General features: G+C 29.8%; 6 protein-coding genes across 6 annotated transcripts; 3 read left to right on the top strand and 3 right to left on the bottom strand.

Annotated features, from left to right (window-relative positions):
* Positions 1 to 8: 8 nt before the first annotated feature.
* Positions 9 to 1,097, top strand: Chro.80566 (hypothetical protein). Its single annotated transcript, XM_661960.1, has 1 exon — positions 9 to 1,097. The coding sequence occupies one exon, from the start codon at positions 9 to 11 to the stop codon at positions 1,095 to 1,097; it is 1,089 nt and encodes a 362-aa protein (XP_667052.1).
* Positions 1,098 to 1,187: 90 nt separating this feature from the next.
* On the bottom strand, positions 1,188 to 5,384 carry Chro.80565 (trehalose synthase). The annotated part of the gene is made up of 1 exon (XM_661959.1): positions 1,188 to 5,384. One exon carries the CDS (start codon positions 5,382 to 5,384, stop codon positions 1,188 to 1,190), a length of 4,197 nt encoding a protein of 1,398 aa, XP_667051.1.
* A 1,442-nt stretch (positions 5,385 to 6,826) lies between these two features.
* Positions 6,827 to 7,954, top strand: Chro.80564 (hypothetical protein). The annotated part of the gene is made up of 1 exon (XM_661958.1): positions 6,827 to 7,954. One exon carries the CDS (start codon positions 6,827 to 6,829, stop codon positions 7,952 to 7,954), a length of 1,128 nt encoding a protein of 375 aa, XP_667050.1.
* A 384-nt stretch (positions 7,955 to 8,338) lies between these two features.
* On the bottom strand, positions 8,339 to 9,277 carry Chro.80563 (hypothetical protein). The annotated part of the gene is made up of 1 exon (XM_661957.1): positions 8,339 to 9,277. The coding sequence occupies one exon, from the start codon at positions 9,275 to 9,277 to the stop codon at positions 8,339 to 8,341; it is 939 nt and encodes a 312-aa protein (XP_667049.1).
* Positions 9,278 to 9,847: 570 nt separating this feature from the next.
* Positions 9,848 to 15,646, bottom strand: Chro.80562 (1200014O24Rik protein). The annotated part of the gene is made up of 1 exon (XM_661956.1): positions 9,848 to 15,646. One exon carries the CDS (start codon positions 15,644 to 15,646, stop codon positions 9,848 to 9,850), a length of 5,799 nt encoding a protein of 1,932 aa, XP_667048.1.
* Positions 15,647 to 17,505: 1,859 nt separating this feature from the next.
* Positions 17,506 to 17,847, top strand: Chro.80561 (hypothetical protein). The annotated part of the gene is made up of 1 exon (XM_661955.1): positions 17,506 to 17,847. One exon carries the CDS (start codon positions 17,506 to 17,508, stop codon positions 17,845 to 17,847), a length of 342 nt encoding a protein of 113 aa, XP_667047.1.
* The last annotated feature ends 103 nt before the right edge of the window (positions 17,848 to 17,950 follow it).

Raw genomic sequence — 17,950 nt, 5'->3', positions numbered from 1 at the left:
TTTTAGATATGGAAGAATTTAAATCTAGAAGAGATTTTAAATCTTTATTTTTAGAATCTGATTCAGAAATAATTAAAGAAAATTGGTTGGATATTTTAGTTGAAGATTTACATAAAGAGTTGGTTTATCGTAATTCTAATGAACTTTGGAAGTTGGATATTGCTTATTTTTCATTTCAAAAATTTGGAATGGATAAAAGTTGTAAGGATTCTATTATTGAATCCTATTTTGGTAATAAAAGATCTGAGCTTTATCTTAAGCTATTTGATCAAGAGGTGAATGAATATCATAATTCAGAATCAATTTCTAATGAGAGTTTAGAAGGTATTTCTAGTGGTTTTATTAAAGAATTAATTTTTGGAAATTCTAATAATAAATCATTTGGAGATAATACATTTGAAATGATGATACAGGAGATTTGGATTACAAAATGGAATCAGGAATTATTACAAGATCTTGCATTGGGAGGGAGAGAGTTAGTTCAATTAGATTCTTTAATAGGAAGTCAAGATATAAATAAAAAAGTTGAAGAGGATAAAGATTCAATAGAAATTTTGAAACAAGAAAGATCACAATTATCGGATTTTCAAAATGAAGATATTAATACAAGATTAAATGAAAGAAGGGAAATTAGGGAAGCATATCAGAAGATAAGTTCTTGTATAAAGTCAGGTATAAATAGTTTATTAAGCAATTATCTTAATGATTTAAGTCCAGTACAATGGGAAACTTATCGAATTTCAACAGAAAGAATAGTATCTCACTTTTCTTCCAAGTTTCAGAAAGATTTTAAAAGAAGAAGAAAAGACGATACCAAACAGGAAGAAGCAACTTTAAGACAAGATTTTGGACATTATGTAGGGTTTGAAGAATTTGATGTAATTTTTCCAGCAGATATTGCTAGAATTCTGGTTGGAGTTACATCTTTTAGATACTCTCATAAGGTTAAAGGTGGTCTTAAGAAGGATTATTTGGATAGTAATGACGTGGTTTCTTCAAAGTTATGGGGTAAATTTAAGAGTATACCATATTTTGTAGTTTTGGAGATTTGTAAGGAAAGTTTTAAAGAGATAATGAAGAGCAAACTAAGTATATAATTATATATCTATAAAAATATTCAAGTAATGAATTAGAATGCAAATTAATAATAAAAATGGGTATATTTTAATAAAAATTTCACAATATATCTATGTAAATAAAGTAAGTGTTTGGAGAATATCCGATACTTCTTCAGTAGAATAAAGGAAATAGTTTGCAAGAGATGTATGTTTTCCAATTATAACATTGAAGATTTCACATTTTGAAGATTTACAATCTGGAATTTGCTCAGTATTTTGATTGGAGTTAATAGACTTTGAGAAATGATTAACTACAGAAAACATATCTTCATCAGATCTATCGTCTCCAATACAGAGTATCATTTCAAGAGGAGGAGGAGAGTGAAAAGAAGATGAAAGATTTGGGCTTGCATTGTTTTTTGTTAAATCATCTTCTTCATCATTATTTTCATGATGATTATTATTTCTTGATAATGAATTAATTTGATTCAAAATTGCTTGTACAGCTACTCCTTTATTGATACCTTGAAGACGAACTTCTACAAAATCATTTCCTGAAATCACATTAACTGGAAAGTTTATTAATAATTCAGAAAGATAATTGGATAACTCCTTAGCTTGCCAAGCTCCGAAGTATGGCTCACAATATTTGAACTGGAATACTAAAGCTGTTCCTTTGTTTTCTATATAAGATCCTTGAGTTCTGAGTACATACTGTTCCATAAGCTGGAAGGTTATATTTTTCCAATTTGAAACATTGCACTGCAGCTGTTGTTGTTGTTGTTGTTGTTGTTGCTGCTGCTGGAGTTTTTGTTGCTTGTTTGGCAATAAAGGCACAGAATTGGTCTTTTGGTCACCAATTTCCTTATACTTTCCTAAATCCGAGTCAAAGCTCGCCTTTAAAGGACCATATAAATTATATTCAGATCCATTACTTTTGTTTACTGAGTACATTAGTGAAGGAGAGGAATAAGATGAGGAGAATGAGAGTGATGAAGAAGAAAAAGAGGAAGAGGAAGAGGAGGAAGAAGAAGAAGATGATGATGATGAGGAAGAAGCAGATAAAGAAGAGGAAGAAGAAATGGCTGAGGAGGAAGAAGAAGAGGAAGAAAGACGATCTTCAGTTGAAGATTCAATATTGAGTTGTCTCCAAACGTTAGGATGAATAGGATCAATCGATTTGGGGAGTTTCAGATAATATCCATGCTCAGCACAAAGTCCAATATTGTCTATATCTCCAAACCATTCATCAAGAAGATGCCTTTCTCTTCCTGAAAAGATGATAATAATGTTATTTGGAGAACTACATAAATTCTTGAGAGCTTCAATCACTTGAGGCGGAGGAGCACATGAGATTTCATTTAACAAGTAAAAGTCTTCAAACTTTTGTTCATCTTCTTCCTCATTTTTATTATTACCTTCAAAAATTGGTCCATTATTCATTACTTTATGACAATCTGGTGAGCATTCTCTTTCATTTATACTTTGAATTCTACTGGTATTATTTTTGTCCATGCATTTTCTAATTTCAACACATCTATCCTTTTCTTCATTAACTATTCCAGGATTAGCAATGGGTACATTGTTATTGATTATACTGGAAATACTGGTGTTAGAAAAGGAGTTTTCTAAATTTAAAGCTTCAATACTGGTACAGTTGCTATTGATATTAAAGGCAGCATATTCATTGGATTGACAAGATAAAGGAGTAGAGGAGGAAGAAACTGAAGAATTTGAATAAACTTGTATAGCAGAGGGAGATAAATTTTCTTCCAAAGAAGTCTCAGTATCTCTTGATTTGGACTTTATAATTTTCGGAGTGCATGTAACTAAACTATGCTCAATAGTACCTTCTACTTGTTTGCTAACGTTAAAGTTTTCATCTCCACCACAGCATTTAGAAAGGCTTGGATTCATTTCAAGAACAGATTGGTTATTCTTTTCAGACTTTCTTTCATTATTTTCCTTCCTTTTTTCTTGGTTAGCTCCTATGGACGAAGACAAACTTCCATGTACAGCTCCAACTCCAACTCCATGCTCAACTACAGATACGGCTCTATTTCCTGCTCTGGCTCCAACCCTAGCTCCAAATCCAACCCCAACCCCAACCCCAGCTCCAGTCCTGACTTCAGGCCCAAATCCGGAGTTACTGTAAAAGTTAGAAGAGGAATTAATCTTATCGAAAAAGTGTCTAAAATCTGGAGTAAGTGTTCCTTCGTTATCAAGAAGGAAAAGTTTCAAACCACCAGTTTTATCAGCTTTTTTGTACACTTGGGAAAGCAAGTTAAGACTAAGATGTTGAGAATTAAGATTAATTCGAAAATCCATCAAAGATGGACCAATTCCAAAAGTTGTATTATAGAAATGAAGCATTTCATTCTTCTTTCTTTCGGAAAAGATGTATAAATCCATAATGAATTCCTTGGCCCAGTTTACAGTACTATGAGATAAAAGATACGCCTTGTCCATATTCCAATGGTGTCTTTTTTCTTGAAAGATTCCCTTTTGGCAATAAACAGTCTTATCTAAAGTTTCAACTACATTCATCATATTCCAAGGATTTACTCTATAAGGACTGGAGAGGGTATTTGAACATCCTGTAAACTCTGATATTATCAAAGAAGGCAAACTATTTTGGCCTTTAAGTCTACAAAATGGACCAGATATTACTGTTTTATCCCCACCAATTCCATATCCTCCAATTATTTTTGTTTTTCTCATTATTCGATCATCATTTCCACTGGATTCACCATACTCTGAACTGCTACTACTACTACTACTACTACTACTACTGCTATTACCACTTGAAGAAGAAGTGTCACTAACTCCATTCCCAATAATCTTATGACCATTATTCTTCAATGAATTTGAGTTCAAAAGAGATAATGAATCATCTTTACAAATAATATATTCAAATGGATTCAAATTCAATCCATCTCTAACACTTGTATCAAAAAGACAATCTCCAGAAAGAAATAAAGAGTATTTCTCCTCTTGAGTTATTGAACCATATTTTAACTCTATTACTGGTTTTCCAAGTGATTCTGAAGATTTTGAATGTTTTTGATTTATTTCATTTGAAAGATTTACTAATGATTGAATTAGTCGATCTCTCTTCTCAAGTGTTAAAGTATTTGTTGGAAAAATATATTGAATCAAAACAACTGGTTGCTCTTCTTTAATATATGGATAGTTCTGAAGAAAATTATCAAAAGCTTTAAGTTTAAGTTGTAATCCACTCAATTGATCAAGCCTATCTATTGATACAAAAATATAATGGTTCTTGTATTTATTCCTAATCTCTTGAGATCTTTTTAAGATCTCATGATTTGAAGCAATACTTTGAAGAATATCATTACATTGTATATGTACATGACCTATTCTAACAATTGTCTCTTGTTTATTAAATTCTGGATCTAAACTATTATTTGATTTTACTGATCTACTACTTGAAGCTGTTGTTTTATCTATTCCAATTAATCCACCAGGTTTAAAATAATGATCTAATCCAAGAAGACGTTTACATGATGATAAGAATTGCTTTGCATATGGAAAAAAATGAAAACCTATCAAATCTGCCATTAATATACTTCTTAATAATTCTTCTCTAACTGGAAGACATCTAAAAATTTCAAATGATGGAAATGGAATATGAAGAAATAATCCAATATTTACTCCTTTTACTCTTCTTGTTAAATATTGACATAATAAAAGTAAATGATAATCATTAATCCAAACCATATCCATATGTTCAGGAGAAACTATTGGAGTAATTACTGATGACCATAACATATTCATTTGATGATATCTTCTCCATTCTTCATGATCAAAAGGAGCATTACTTAATTCTTCAGGATTTAATACATTATGAAATAGTGGCCATAAAAATAATTGACAAAATTCATTAAAAGATTTGAATTCATTTTCTGGAGGAAATACTGGAATACAATCAATACTCTCAAGTAATTCTCTAATTTCTTCTTTTTCATCTTCTTTTTCTATATGGATACCAGGCCAACCAATAAATTTTACAGTTTTTGATAATTCATTTCTATGGCCATGTAAAGTTCTCATTAATGAATGTTGGGAAGATTTTAGTTCAAATCTAAGCTTTTTCTTGTCATTATTATTATTATTATTATTATTATTATTAATATGATCTATATCATTATTAAATTCCATCTTTTCTAAACGAACTACTTTAACAGGAAGTTCCAAAGAAACTATTATTAAAGTTGATTGAGACTCTTTTCTAGTTCTTATCCATTCTTGTTCATCTTTAAGTATTTTACTGAGCTCTATTGCTCTGTTATTATTATAATTCATTTTATATTTAGTTAATTAAAAAAAACTCTAATTATAATATTAAATTAAATAATCTCTATTTTTTTTCGATGATCAATATATTCTATACATAATTGAACTCCATTACAGTTTTTTTATTAAAAAAAAAAAAAGAAAAGATCTTACAAATTCCGTGTTTTATTGGAATTATTTACCAAATTATCACCTTTAATCCTTTACTTATATAACCCCAATATCTAATATTATTTACTTTCTTTCTATTTATTCCTTTTTTCCTCACTTTAGTATCATATATATGCATGCATTAACTTCATACATATAAACACATATATTTATGCATAAACATATAATATATAAATATGTATAAATATATATATATATATTTCATACATATACAATACAAATACATATATATATTTATATTAATATTTATTTACTTGCATTCAATTAACTTGAATTTTTTTTTTTTTTTTGTAAAAAAAAATTTTTGTCTTAAATACCGGTATGCAACTTTTCGAGACGAGACGAGACGGCGATGCACAAAAAAGAGCATGTTAATATGAAGTAAGAAAAAATGGGGATAAGGAGGGAAAAAGTAAAAAAGAGATATAATAATATATAAATATTATGAAATAAGTGTAATAATAATAATAATTTTATAATAAATGAAAAATCTAATAATGTGAGTTATGGAGAAAAAAAAAATAAGGCTATTATTATATAATAATGTTTACAAAGAGACTAAAAGATTATCAAAAATCTAGAAATGTTGAAAGGAATAATTTTGAGAATATATTAAATAAAGAAAGTCAAAAATTTAAAGAATTCGAAATAGGAATTAGTAGATTTTACAAAAATAATGATATTATAGAAGAATTAAATAATAAAAGTTTAGCTAGTATTACAAGTACTAGTAGTAGTAATAGTAATAATAGTATAAATAATAAAAGTAAACAAGATGATATTTTAAGTAAAATAAGTTATTCTCCAAGCATTGTTAGTAATGATTCAAAGACAAAATCAGATTATGTTAAAACATTAAGAAGCCAAAATAGTGTATTAAAAAGAAGGGAATTAATAATATCTGATGAGGAAGAAAATGATGAAGATGATAATCAAGATAAATATAAGAAAAGAAGTAAAATAAAAGATAATTATTTAGAAAATGATGAATTAAAAATATTAAATAGAAGAGTTTTAATTTCTTATAATATTATGATATATTAGAACTTCAACCTGGAAGTAGTATAGAAAATATTAAGAAAGCATATAGAAAAAAAGCTTCTAAATTACATCCTGATAAACAAAGATCAGAGAATGATGAACAAAAAGAAAAGAGTTTAATAAAATTTAGACAAGTTCAAGAATCTTATGAATTTTTAAGTAATCCAAATAAAAAAGAAGTTTATGATGAATATGGTGATGATATTTTAAAATATGAATTTTTAGATCATTGGAATGAGATGAAAGGTATATTTGAAACAAAAGTATCAAATAATAATGAAATAAATACAAATATTAATAATAATAAATGTTTAAATAATGAATCAGAATGGGAAATTTTTTGGCAAGAATTATTAATTTATTTATTTTTTAAACCAATATTGAATAAGAATAGTATTGAATTAAGGGATTTACCTGCAATGAATATATCAATAACAAATTATAAAATATTAATAAATAATTCATATACATATTTAAAAAAGTTATTAAGTATGCCAAAAAATTTGTTTGAGAATCCAATAGTAATAAATTTGGATTCAATTGATTCAAATTTAATAAATGATAAATGTTTACCAAATTTAAAGAAGGGATTATTTTCAAGACTTGTAAGTAATTATAGTAATTTACAAAATACAAAGTTAAAAATAGATAGTTTTACAAATATTCAAATAATTGGTTCAAATCCAAAAAATCTTGTAATAAATAAAGATTCAGTAAGTTTATTAAATACATTTAGAAATAAATCATCATTAAATGATACTTTTGGGATAATATTTTGTGAAAGTAAACAAGGATGGACAAAATTTTTAAGTTTAGCAAAGAAGGAATTTGAAAGTAAGAATGGAAATGATAATAGTAAATATAATAATGAGGATAATTTAATAAGGCAAAAATCTAATAATTTTAAAAGAAGATTAAAAGAGATTCAAGCAGAATTTGACTGGATGATTTTAGTTTTTCTATCAGAAGAACAACTTCCAAGTCAAGATCAAGAACTTCTTTTAGATTATTATAACATAAAAGATGAATTAAGAGAATTAAAGAATTCAGAAGATTTAAACAATTTGGATATAATTGAAGAGAAGATGAACGAATCTCATACAATTGATTTATTTCCTTGCCTTGTACATAAACCAAAAAATTCAAAAGTAGTTTCAAATTATAATTCAGATATTAACTCATATTCCAGACCATCAAGTTTACAAATTAATCAAATAATTAAACAACTTGAACTTTTATCAAATTTTGATTATGATGATTTGAATTATAAACATAATAAAAACTCTATATTTAATTTAATTTCCAATACAACGGAAGAAGCGCCACTTGTGGGGAATGGCGGTAAAAGTGACGTGGCAAATTTTTAATGAATATTAATTACAATTAATAGTAGCAAGAAAAGTGAGATGAAGCTTGTTTTTTATTTAAATAATTTTTTTAAAAAAATTTCCGTTGTTATTTGTGAATATTTGTTCTCTTTCTTTTTTAATTTATTTTAAATGAATCAAAATAAGGTTTAGGTTATAAAAAGCTTTAGAATATGTGTTTTAGAGATTTTAATGGATTGAGGGGTTTTGGGTAGTTTTAAGAATTAAATTAAATGGTAAATATTAATGGAAATATCGACAGTAGTAGAAATATAGGCAGGAATAGAAACAGTGACGGTAATATTAATAGTGATGTTAGTATAAATATTGTTTTTAATTTAGTAGTGATAGTAATAGTAATAGTTATAGTATTGAGGTTAGTAACTACGATAGTAAGTCCCATATTGAAATAGTATTTGATGAAGCAACAAATAAATTTGAAGAGTTTGAGAATTGTATAGAACTAACTTCTGTGGAATGAAATTTGAATGTTTTAATATAATTTAAAGATTTATTTTCAAAAATATCCATGTTTGTATTTAGTGTATTGGATGTAACTGTAATAAGAGAATCTGAACGTACAGAAATTTTATCAACAACATTTAAAGAGTCAATTTCTTTAATTGGATAATCAAAACAATTTCTATTAAAAACACGAAGTTTTGAATCAAATGTAGATATCCAAATACGATTAAAAGATCTTTTCATAGATAATATTGGAGAATTTTGTGTTACATTATTCATATATACATGAGAATCAGGTTTTCTTAAATCCCAAATAACAACATTTCCTGATTCAAAACCTAATAATACAGAATGATCATTAAGAGATTCAACTTCAATAAGTTTGTCACTTTTTTCAGTTGGATAATTGAATTGAATATCATCATGTTTCGAATTATTAATATTTTTTAATAAAAGATCATTTTTTCTTGGAAAAATTATACTTTCTCTAGTAGGAAGAATGATCATTTTTGCAAGTGAATAATAAATATCATTTAAATCCAATTTTTTAAAATTTTCAGTATTATCTACCAAATAAATCTCACCTTTTCTATTTTGTACATATATAATTTCCTTTTTTTCATCATAAATAGTTTTAATAATAGGTGAATCAAATTTCATATTTATACTTGAAGAACATCTCATGATCTCTAAATCCCAAATATCCAAAACTCCGGAAATATTTCCAGATATTAAATTACTATCATTCTTGATAAATTCTAGACTTAAAATTGTCTCATTTTTTGTTAGTTTTCTTAATAATATTACTGGAACCTCTTCATTTTCTTCACTTATTAATCCTTTTTCCTTACTTTTCATTTGTTTCTCACCTTAAGCCAGCTCTATTACTTTTACTTAATCTCAATCCCTTTTATATTGTTTTTTATTGATCAAATTATACATTCTTTTTAATCTTGTAATATTCACTTTTTTTTCCTCCCCTCCTCCAAGTCCAAAATGACAAACAAATTTCCGCGCGCATGTTGGCGCCACTTTGCGATGCATGTGGTCTACAAAGGACGGTATAGGTGTTATTTTTAACAATAATTTAAAGAGAAAAAAGGAAGAAATAAAAAAAGAAAGAAAACAAAAATTTAAATTGGTTTATATTTAATTAATATAAGATATAAAGACTAAATTAATAAGATTTGAAAGTAAATTGGTCATAATTATTAAAATCAATAAAGCCAATATGAAGACTATTAAATTATGCTTGAGACAATTTTCCAGTCAAAAATTAATGATTTAGAGTAAGGAATCGTAATAAAAATAAGTTAAATTGTTGAGCCTATTAAAACAAAACGTAGCATAACCTGTATTATGTCTTTATTCTACTTAATCCAATCTCAGGCTGAATTAGATTTTTAAATGACGATAACATGCTTTGTTTTAATTATGCTCAAAATTTGAGTTTTCAATAGCTTCAATCTTCCAGTCAACAGAATGACCTTTTGAATAAAGGAAACTAAGGAAATCATTCCAAGATCCGCTCTTCTTTAAAGAAAGGTGCTTTAAGAAAAGCTCGAGTGCAGTTTTAGCATCAACGATAGAATCATGGACCTCAGTTTGGATATTCTTGTTCAGTACAAACTTGGCCAAAAATTTAAGACTGATATATCTTTCATCAGGGAGTCTGTAAATCTCAACAGTATCAATAATTTGAAATGGAGGAACATAAATATTAATTATTTTAAAGTCACTTGGGAGTGCATGTCCAATAAATACTACACCAGCATCTACCAAGAACTGAAGTTTCTTAAGTATACAAGATTTACTGGTAAGAAAATGAGATGAAGTTTTAGGATCCAAATCTCCAGGTCTCACTCCTGAATATTTTGTCAAATAATCTCTAGGTTGTTGACTATTTGATCCGTAAGATACATAGTGGTCCATTATCAGTCCTTTTTTATTATCAATTTCAACATTATCATTAGCTCCCGTTAATGATATCTTTCCACAACGTACAATTGAAACTCTTGCCAAAGATAATTGAGATTTTTTCAAGATTTCTTTTGTTCCATCAGATCTTACAACAGATTGTTCAACATCTAAAGCAACATACTCTGAATCCAGTGCAACAATCATTGGAGAATTTTGAATAAATTCTGAATGACTAGGAGTATTTATAAATCTTTCATTAATTTCTTTTGGTTTCTTCAAAAGTCCTTTAGAAAATGGATATCTTACAAAGTAATTTAAGCAAAGATTTGAAAGTTCTCTAGTTGTGAATGGAGACTGATCATTGATTTGACTAGGATCTGGATTTTCTGAAAGATTCTGTTCGTTTTTAATTAGCTTTATTATTGATTCTAGTTGTTGTATTACGTGTTCATGTATTATTTTTGGATACTTCCAAGGTATCTTAAATTTAATACCATGAATATCTAAAATCTCCATTTCAGAAATATTCTGGGTTAAATGACTTGATTCAAGATTAGTGCTAGTTTCTAAATTATTATCAGGGGTTTGATCAGGTATTCCTTCGTCTTTACTCAGAGAATCTTTCTCCTTTTCTTGATCAATGCATTCTTCATCATCATTATCAGTACCAGAAACTTTTCTTACTAAAAGATCCAAGTCACTTTGGGCCAAATCAAGTTGAAATTCTAAACATGGATATTTATTGAATAAGTAATTCAATAAATTCCCTTTCTTGTCTGAATAGAATAAGAAAGTAGGAAGTTTCCAACAAGATGTAAAATTAATAATCTCGTTCTTGTTATTTACTGGAAGAATTGAAGATCCATTGATCATGTACCATTTATCTTGTGTATTATTCATTTCGTTAAATAATAACTTATGCTTAACATACATACAAAAATGGGTACCTGATGGAAGCTGAATTGAACAACCCTGATAAACTCCAAATATCAATGCAACTAACTCATATTCCTGGTAGTTTCCTCCCATATTGGGATTTTCGTCGTCTAACTTGGACTCTTTATCTCGTTCACCATTATGTCCAATACTACCCTCTGTAAATACAGTAGTCTTATCAACCTGGATAATATCTATTCCGCCTGATGTCTCTCCAGTACCACGTCCATTCTGAGAACTGAACCCTTTTCTTAACTTTGAGAATCGAATATCGAAAGGTATTGAATATTCTGTATTTGGAAGTTGTTCGTGGTTGGTTCCAGAGCCAATTCCACCTATTCCCTGGTTCTTTTTGACAAATTCTTCATGTTCTTCAGGAGACATACCTCCATATTCATTCCAGTGTTTTAGTGACTGGATATTGCAAGAAAGAACAAGAAGCTGAGGGAGCTTTGTGATACATCTAACATGCTGACAAGCAGTTGAAATTCCACATTCCTTACAGAAGCTTCTTCCGGCAATGATCCTCAGTAAGTTGGAATTCAAGGCCTTCAAAAATTTCTCAGATTTCAGCTTCTGGGATAGAATTAGGTCATCCTTCTGGCCCATTTTGGAAGATGTATCCAACTTCTGGCCTATCAGTATAGAATTCTGTGCTAATAAATGATTTGCTGGTATATCTAAATATGTGACAATCTGTGTTGATTTAAATGCATGTTTAGCTTGTACACAACTACTGATTGTTGTAACCTCAATATTGAAAAGAGAATCTATCAACTTTTCAAGAATACAATTCTCACTTGTACCTCCAAATTGGTCAGGAGTAATTGTTCCTTGCTCATCGATTATCCTTTCAGTATTTGGATTAAAATTTGTTTTATTCATCATATCACCTTTCAAATTCTCCAAGAAGAACTTCCAAAAGATCTCTGTCTTCCGAATCTGGTTGAAAGCTGCTTGTGGTAAGTGACTCAATAAAGACATTCCATTAAAGTTAATATCATCGAATCCACCAGTTGGACTTCCTGATCCAACTCCACCAAATTTTAATTCACCAACCCCAGTACCTCCCAAAGAGCCATTACTATTCACAGATCCTCCTCCAACTCCAGGAGCCCCTACTAGACTTTGTTGACTATCCTCGGAATCTATCCCAAGCTGTTTTATTTCTGGTATATGCCTAACAGTTCTTAACATGTTTAATGTATAGATTGAATTGAGTATTACGCATGGAAATAAGTCGGGATTTCGTCCTTTTCCATTTTTTAAATTAAACTTGCAACTGTACAACATAAATGTTAAATGAACAAGCTCACAAGCAAGACAAAATTCTGAGGTACAGCCTGGCACATGAGCAAGAAGGATATCATATGAAAGCTTTGGAATAAAAGAAAGTAACATAAAGAATGGTTGAGTAAAGTCCAAAGTATCGTTATCAAATTCTATTGAAACCAACCCTTCTCCAATTGAAGATTGGTCATCCTCTGCTCTCGAAACTGTTTGAGCATCCCCTCCATTAGGAAGGGATGAACTAGTACCCATATTTCCCAAAGCTCCTGGTGTATGAGCAACACCTTGGCCCGAAGTTCCTGCAGTTGAATTCTCAATTGAAGTACCTCCACCCATCATCCTTCTGTTCTTCAATTTTTCCCGCCTATTTGGGTTCAATCTTGGTTTATAATGGAATTTAACAGGGACTAAGGAAAGGCTTTTTGTGTGAGAATTTTCACCTGAAGAGCCTTGAGTACCTCCAAATGCATAAAGAGACATATTCTTCTTCTTGCGATAATACCAAATTGGCATAGAGCCTCTAAGACAAAGAAGAGGGATACCATAAACCAAGTTATTGTTTCTGTATTTAGTCGTATCGGGGTTAATAGCAGCCTTTATAAAGTCAACCATTCTAAAATCCAATGCTTTTAGTTTATAATGGTCCATCTCTGGTCGAACTTCACGGATATACTCCACAGAAAATGCCAAAGCTCCGCTAGAGTGACTGTGTCGGACCTCTCCACCTTCATTGTGTTCTCTTGTGTTTGACTGAATTCCACTCTGCTTATTAATGCCCCCCATTGCATGCACTAAACCTTGCATGCTTCCCACGTTAGGCGGGCTCCTTATTGCAGAGTTCTGAGGTCCAGGGAGATTGGATGTGCTAATATTGAGACCAAGTGAAGAATCTGTTTGTCGGGAAATTGTTCTAGCTTTAACTATAGTAAGTCCATGTGGGACTTCATCAGATGATTTGTAGGTATTCCAGCCAAATTCTGTTTGAATTTTACGAATTTGGTCAATATCAAACTTGTTGTTAAAGCTAAGTAGGTTATCTTCTCTAATATTAAGCTTTCCATTATGTAGCTTTTCAAGAATAGGAGGAATCCCAACTGAATTTAGAGAGTCGTAAGCAACAACAGGACGTCCTTGAAGATATCTGAGTGCAACTGTAAGGTTAGGTATTGTTGGGTGTCCAACATTATGAGTGACAGGCTTAGTTACAGGATTGGAGGCTATTCCCATTAGAGTTTGAATTGATTTCACATATGAGTAGTTATATAGAGAAGTATTCATTTGTCTACTGTAACCTCCTCCAATGTTTGCTCCTGGTATATTTAGATTAGGAAGAGGATAAGAATGGAAGACGCTAAAAGAGTGTTGATGGTTTTGGTGATTGTAAGCTGAACTTGAACCCATTCCACCACCAATACCACCTCCAGAAATTCCTGAGCCTGTGATTTGTTGCTGTTCTAGTTTTGTGTTGCTTGTACTAATATTGGTGTTCGATGAAGTATTTGCTTGAATTGAAGATGAAGAAGTTATTCCTCCATTTGTATGAGGTCTCTGCATAGTGTGGATTGACCCAGAAGTATCAGCCAATATTAAGTAATTGCTAGAAGAGCTAAAATTAAGATTCGATAAAGGAACAGATGGAGTAGCATAGAATTCCATTTGGTCTATATTAGAGTGGTAGATTTGCCACTGTCCATTATTTCCAATAACGTATAAATCCTCAAAATCAGGTGTAGTAGCAGTTCCTGCTGAAATGGCCAGTGAATTGTCACTCCAAGCAATGTTTATTGGTCCTGGAGAAAATGAGATATTTTTTCTTGGTCTGAATTTTCTGGTATCATATAATCTAACTACAGAATCCCTCATCATGTTTGTCAAATCTAAGTTCTTCTTATAAACCATCATTTCTGGTGAAGTAGAAACTTCTCCAGGATGGATTCTAATTAAATCAAGCACAGGAAGTCCACAAACTCCTCCAACAGAACTTAAAAGTTCATCCGACGATATCTTCCTATTTGAGATTGTACTGGTAATTATTGCTACTGTGTATTCATTAACTGCTAATCCTGAAACCAATGTCTCATTTTGTCCTGAATTAGTAGGATGTATCTGAATAGTATGTCCTAATCTTGGAAGTCTTGTATCAGCAATTCCAAGCATATTTACTCCTCCAACAATAAAACTTGAGGAACTTGCTGAGCTTTTAATACAGCTAATACTTCCACTATATGGAATACTGTGAATTGGCCGTACTTGCTGTAAATCTAGGATTGACACACCTTTTCCTGTTCCAATACCAATGATTGGATGACTACTCATCATATAAGACTGATATCTATTTGAATCACAACACAGTATTTTTGAGCTTTGTTGTTTTTCATTGGTTAGTGTATTATATGAATGAGAAGATATTGGTGCTCCTCCTCTGGAATAGACACCTATTCCACTATTAGTCACTGTATATAAGTGCGAAGATGATGGAAATCCCATGTAAATCACATTATCTCTGACAAGTCCACCCCCATTTGCAGAATCAGCTATTCCTACTGGAAATGCTGTATATCTACTACAGTGGGGAAATCTGAATGAACTCAGAAATCCATTTGTCCATCCAAGCCAAAGGAGCTCATAAAATGGATCACAATAAATTGAAGAAATAAAGGGCCTAATTTTCTTATTATTAGTATGGGAAGAAAACAAGCCAATCATATTATAACTTGTATATGTTTCCCATCCCCATGGAGCTTGTCCAACTCTCAAGTCTGCTCCTAAAGCCCCTAAGCCACTATCCAAATGTCCTGATCCAACCCCACCAAAATGATCATAATAGCCAACAGATGATCTACCACCACTCATACTTGGTAATCCATGATTAATTTCTGAAGAATAATATGCGCCGCCTTTATTAGATATTCTACTGTCATAAAGTCCAATCCCTCCTGATTCAGTTCCCCCTGCTGCTCCCCCTTGATTAGCTCTTCTAGAAGAATTGCCTGAACCATTTGATCCGGTATCTAGACCAACAACTCCGCTTAAAAAAGAGTCCTCATAGTCTCCTTCTGAATATAATAGCCTGTTCTGCATGTATCTTTTCTTCCAGACTATCTAATCTTTTCCCACAGGACTGCATTACCTTTTTCCCAGGCTCTTATCAACTTCTTGAATTGTTAGATTAATTTTCATCTACTCCCTCTAAGAACTTTACAGAGTCTTTCAATTCTGATTAAGTTCCCACAATGTTTATACATATATTTTTCTACTTTCTGAATGCATAAACTTCCTCAGAAACTTTATTGAGATATTCTAATATATTTCCTAAATCAAATAACCTTTCTTATATTTGCATCTATATATCTGCCTCTTTATTTTTCTAATTTCTATTATTTATTTTTCTTCAATTTTCCTTATCCCTTTTATTTACGCATCTTTTCTGCCAACTCCGTGAGGGGGCTTGTGCCCGCGCGCGGGTCAATTGTGTTATTAATTTATTCAAGAAATTCATATTTTTAACTAAAGAAAAATATTGAAATTTTTTTAATTAAGTTTTTAATGATAATAGAACAAAAAATATCAACTTAATCAATTGTTATTTATACATATATTTGTGTGAAGAATGCTTAAGTTCTTATTACTCGTTAACAAACAGGGTCAAATCAGACTGAGCCAGTACTATACGCATGTTTCAAAAGAGGAAAGATTTATTCTAGAAGGACAGTTAATAAGAAAATGCTTATTAAAGGGGGAAAATCAATGCCCATTTATTGAGTTTAATAACTATAAGGTGAGTTTTATTTCTTTCGTTTTAATACCCCAAGTTTAAATGTTTCTCTATAATTAAATATTAGATTGTTTTTAGGAGATATGCATCGTTATATTTTATAATGGGACTTGAGAATTCTAACACAGTGGTAAGTTTTATTCTTCTACTTACACATAAAATCTTTATTTACTATTTTTCTTTTATTATCATTAATAATATTATCCTAATTTCACCTAATAAAATTGCTATCAAAAATCATTCTTTTCCAATACATTTTAAATAATCTATTAGAATGAACTATCATATTATGAACTTATACACTTTATTGTAGAGACTTTAGATAAATATTTTGAGAATGTGGTAAGTTTTTTTTATTAAATCAATTACATTCAAAAATTCGATTCTAACTAAATTATTATTAGTGTGAACTGGATATTATGTTTAATTTGGATAAGGCTCACATAATTATTGAGGAAATTATTGTGTGTGGAAGAATTGCAGAAACTAATAAATCAAATATAATGCAGTATATGAGTCTTTTAGAAAAAGCCTCACAGAGTAATGACGATATTAATTCAATGATTATGTCTGTGAAAAAGTAGATTCAATTGCAAGTTTTATGAATTATTTTATATGAAATTTTTGCTCTTTTTTCTCTCCTTTTAATTTCCCTTTTAAGTTATTTTTAATTATTCCCCCCACATGTTTAGGCGGGCTATGTATTCTTATACAGGGTTTATTTTGGGTTTAATATTTACGTAGGAAATAATCCTTTTCAAATTTGGTTTCAATAAATCTGTTGGTTGAGACCAATTCGGTATAACATTTTTTTTCAAGAATTTTCTTATTAAGGAGCTATGAAGGATGCATTGTTGAAGACTAGAGTTATACATGTAAGTTCAGAATTCCCATAGGAAATGGGACAGCTTAAGATTAAAGATGAAGTTACTATTCATTGATATTTTTTTTTCTCTATTTTTAAAATTAAAAACAGTGTCTTTCAGAAGTCCTTAACCAATTACAAAATGTAAGTTTATTTTAATTCTTGGTAAAAAAAAACAATTCATGAAAAATAACTAATTAAATTGAATAAAATATGCTTATCTTTTTTATTATTAATCTTTAGGAGAAGTTCATAAGATCAAATATTGCAAAACAAATACTAGAGAATTCATGTGAAGCAATGCATGAGATTCTTGATACATCTAATAGATTTTCTGGAGTAAAAAGAAATTCTCCTTTATACTTAGATTCTGATTTAAATATTGAAGGGAAGATGATATTTCATAGATTCCATAAGCGAAAATGGAAAATGTATATAGATTCTAGCAAAACAAAAATCTTTAGAATGAGAAGGACTCAGACAGGTGGTGTGATTCCTACTAATATTCAATTAGGAGCAAATCAAAAGATTAGAATTGAAGCAATAGATTGTCTTGATTGCAGAATTGATCATTCTGACACTACAGAGAGAAGAGATCACGAAGTTACAAGTTTAATTAAGAAAGATGAATTTAGATACTAATATTTAAGATAGTAGAAAAAGAATTACAGAGAAATTCATTGATTTAATATGAATTATTCAAATCTTTTGATATAATTTATAATTTTTACTAATAGATCTTATA

Source organism: Cryptosporidium hominis, assembly GCF_000006425.1.
Source record: "Cryptosporidium hominis TU502 chromosome 8 CHRO018187, whole genome shotgun sequence".
NCBI classification, from domain to species: Eukaryota; Apicomplexa; class Conoidasida; order Eucoccidiorida; family Cryptosporidiidae; genus Cryptosporidium; species Cryptosporidium hominis.
The sequence above is the reverse complement of the archived record's forward strand: the minus strand, read 5'-3'. Positions and strand labels throughout refer to the sequence as shown.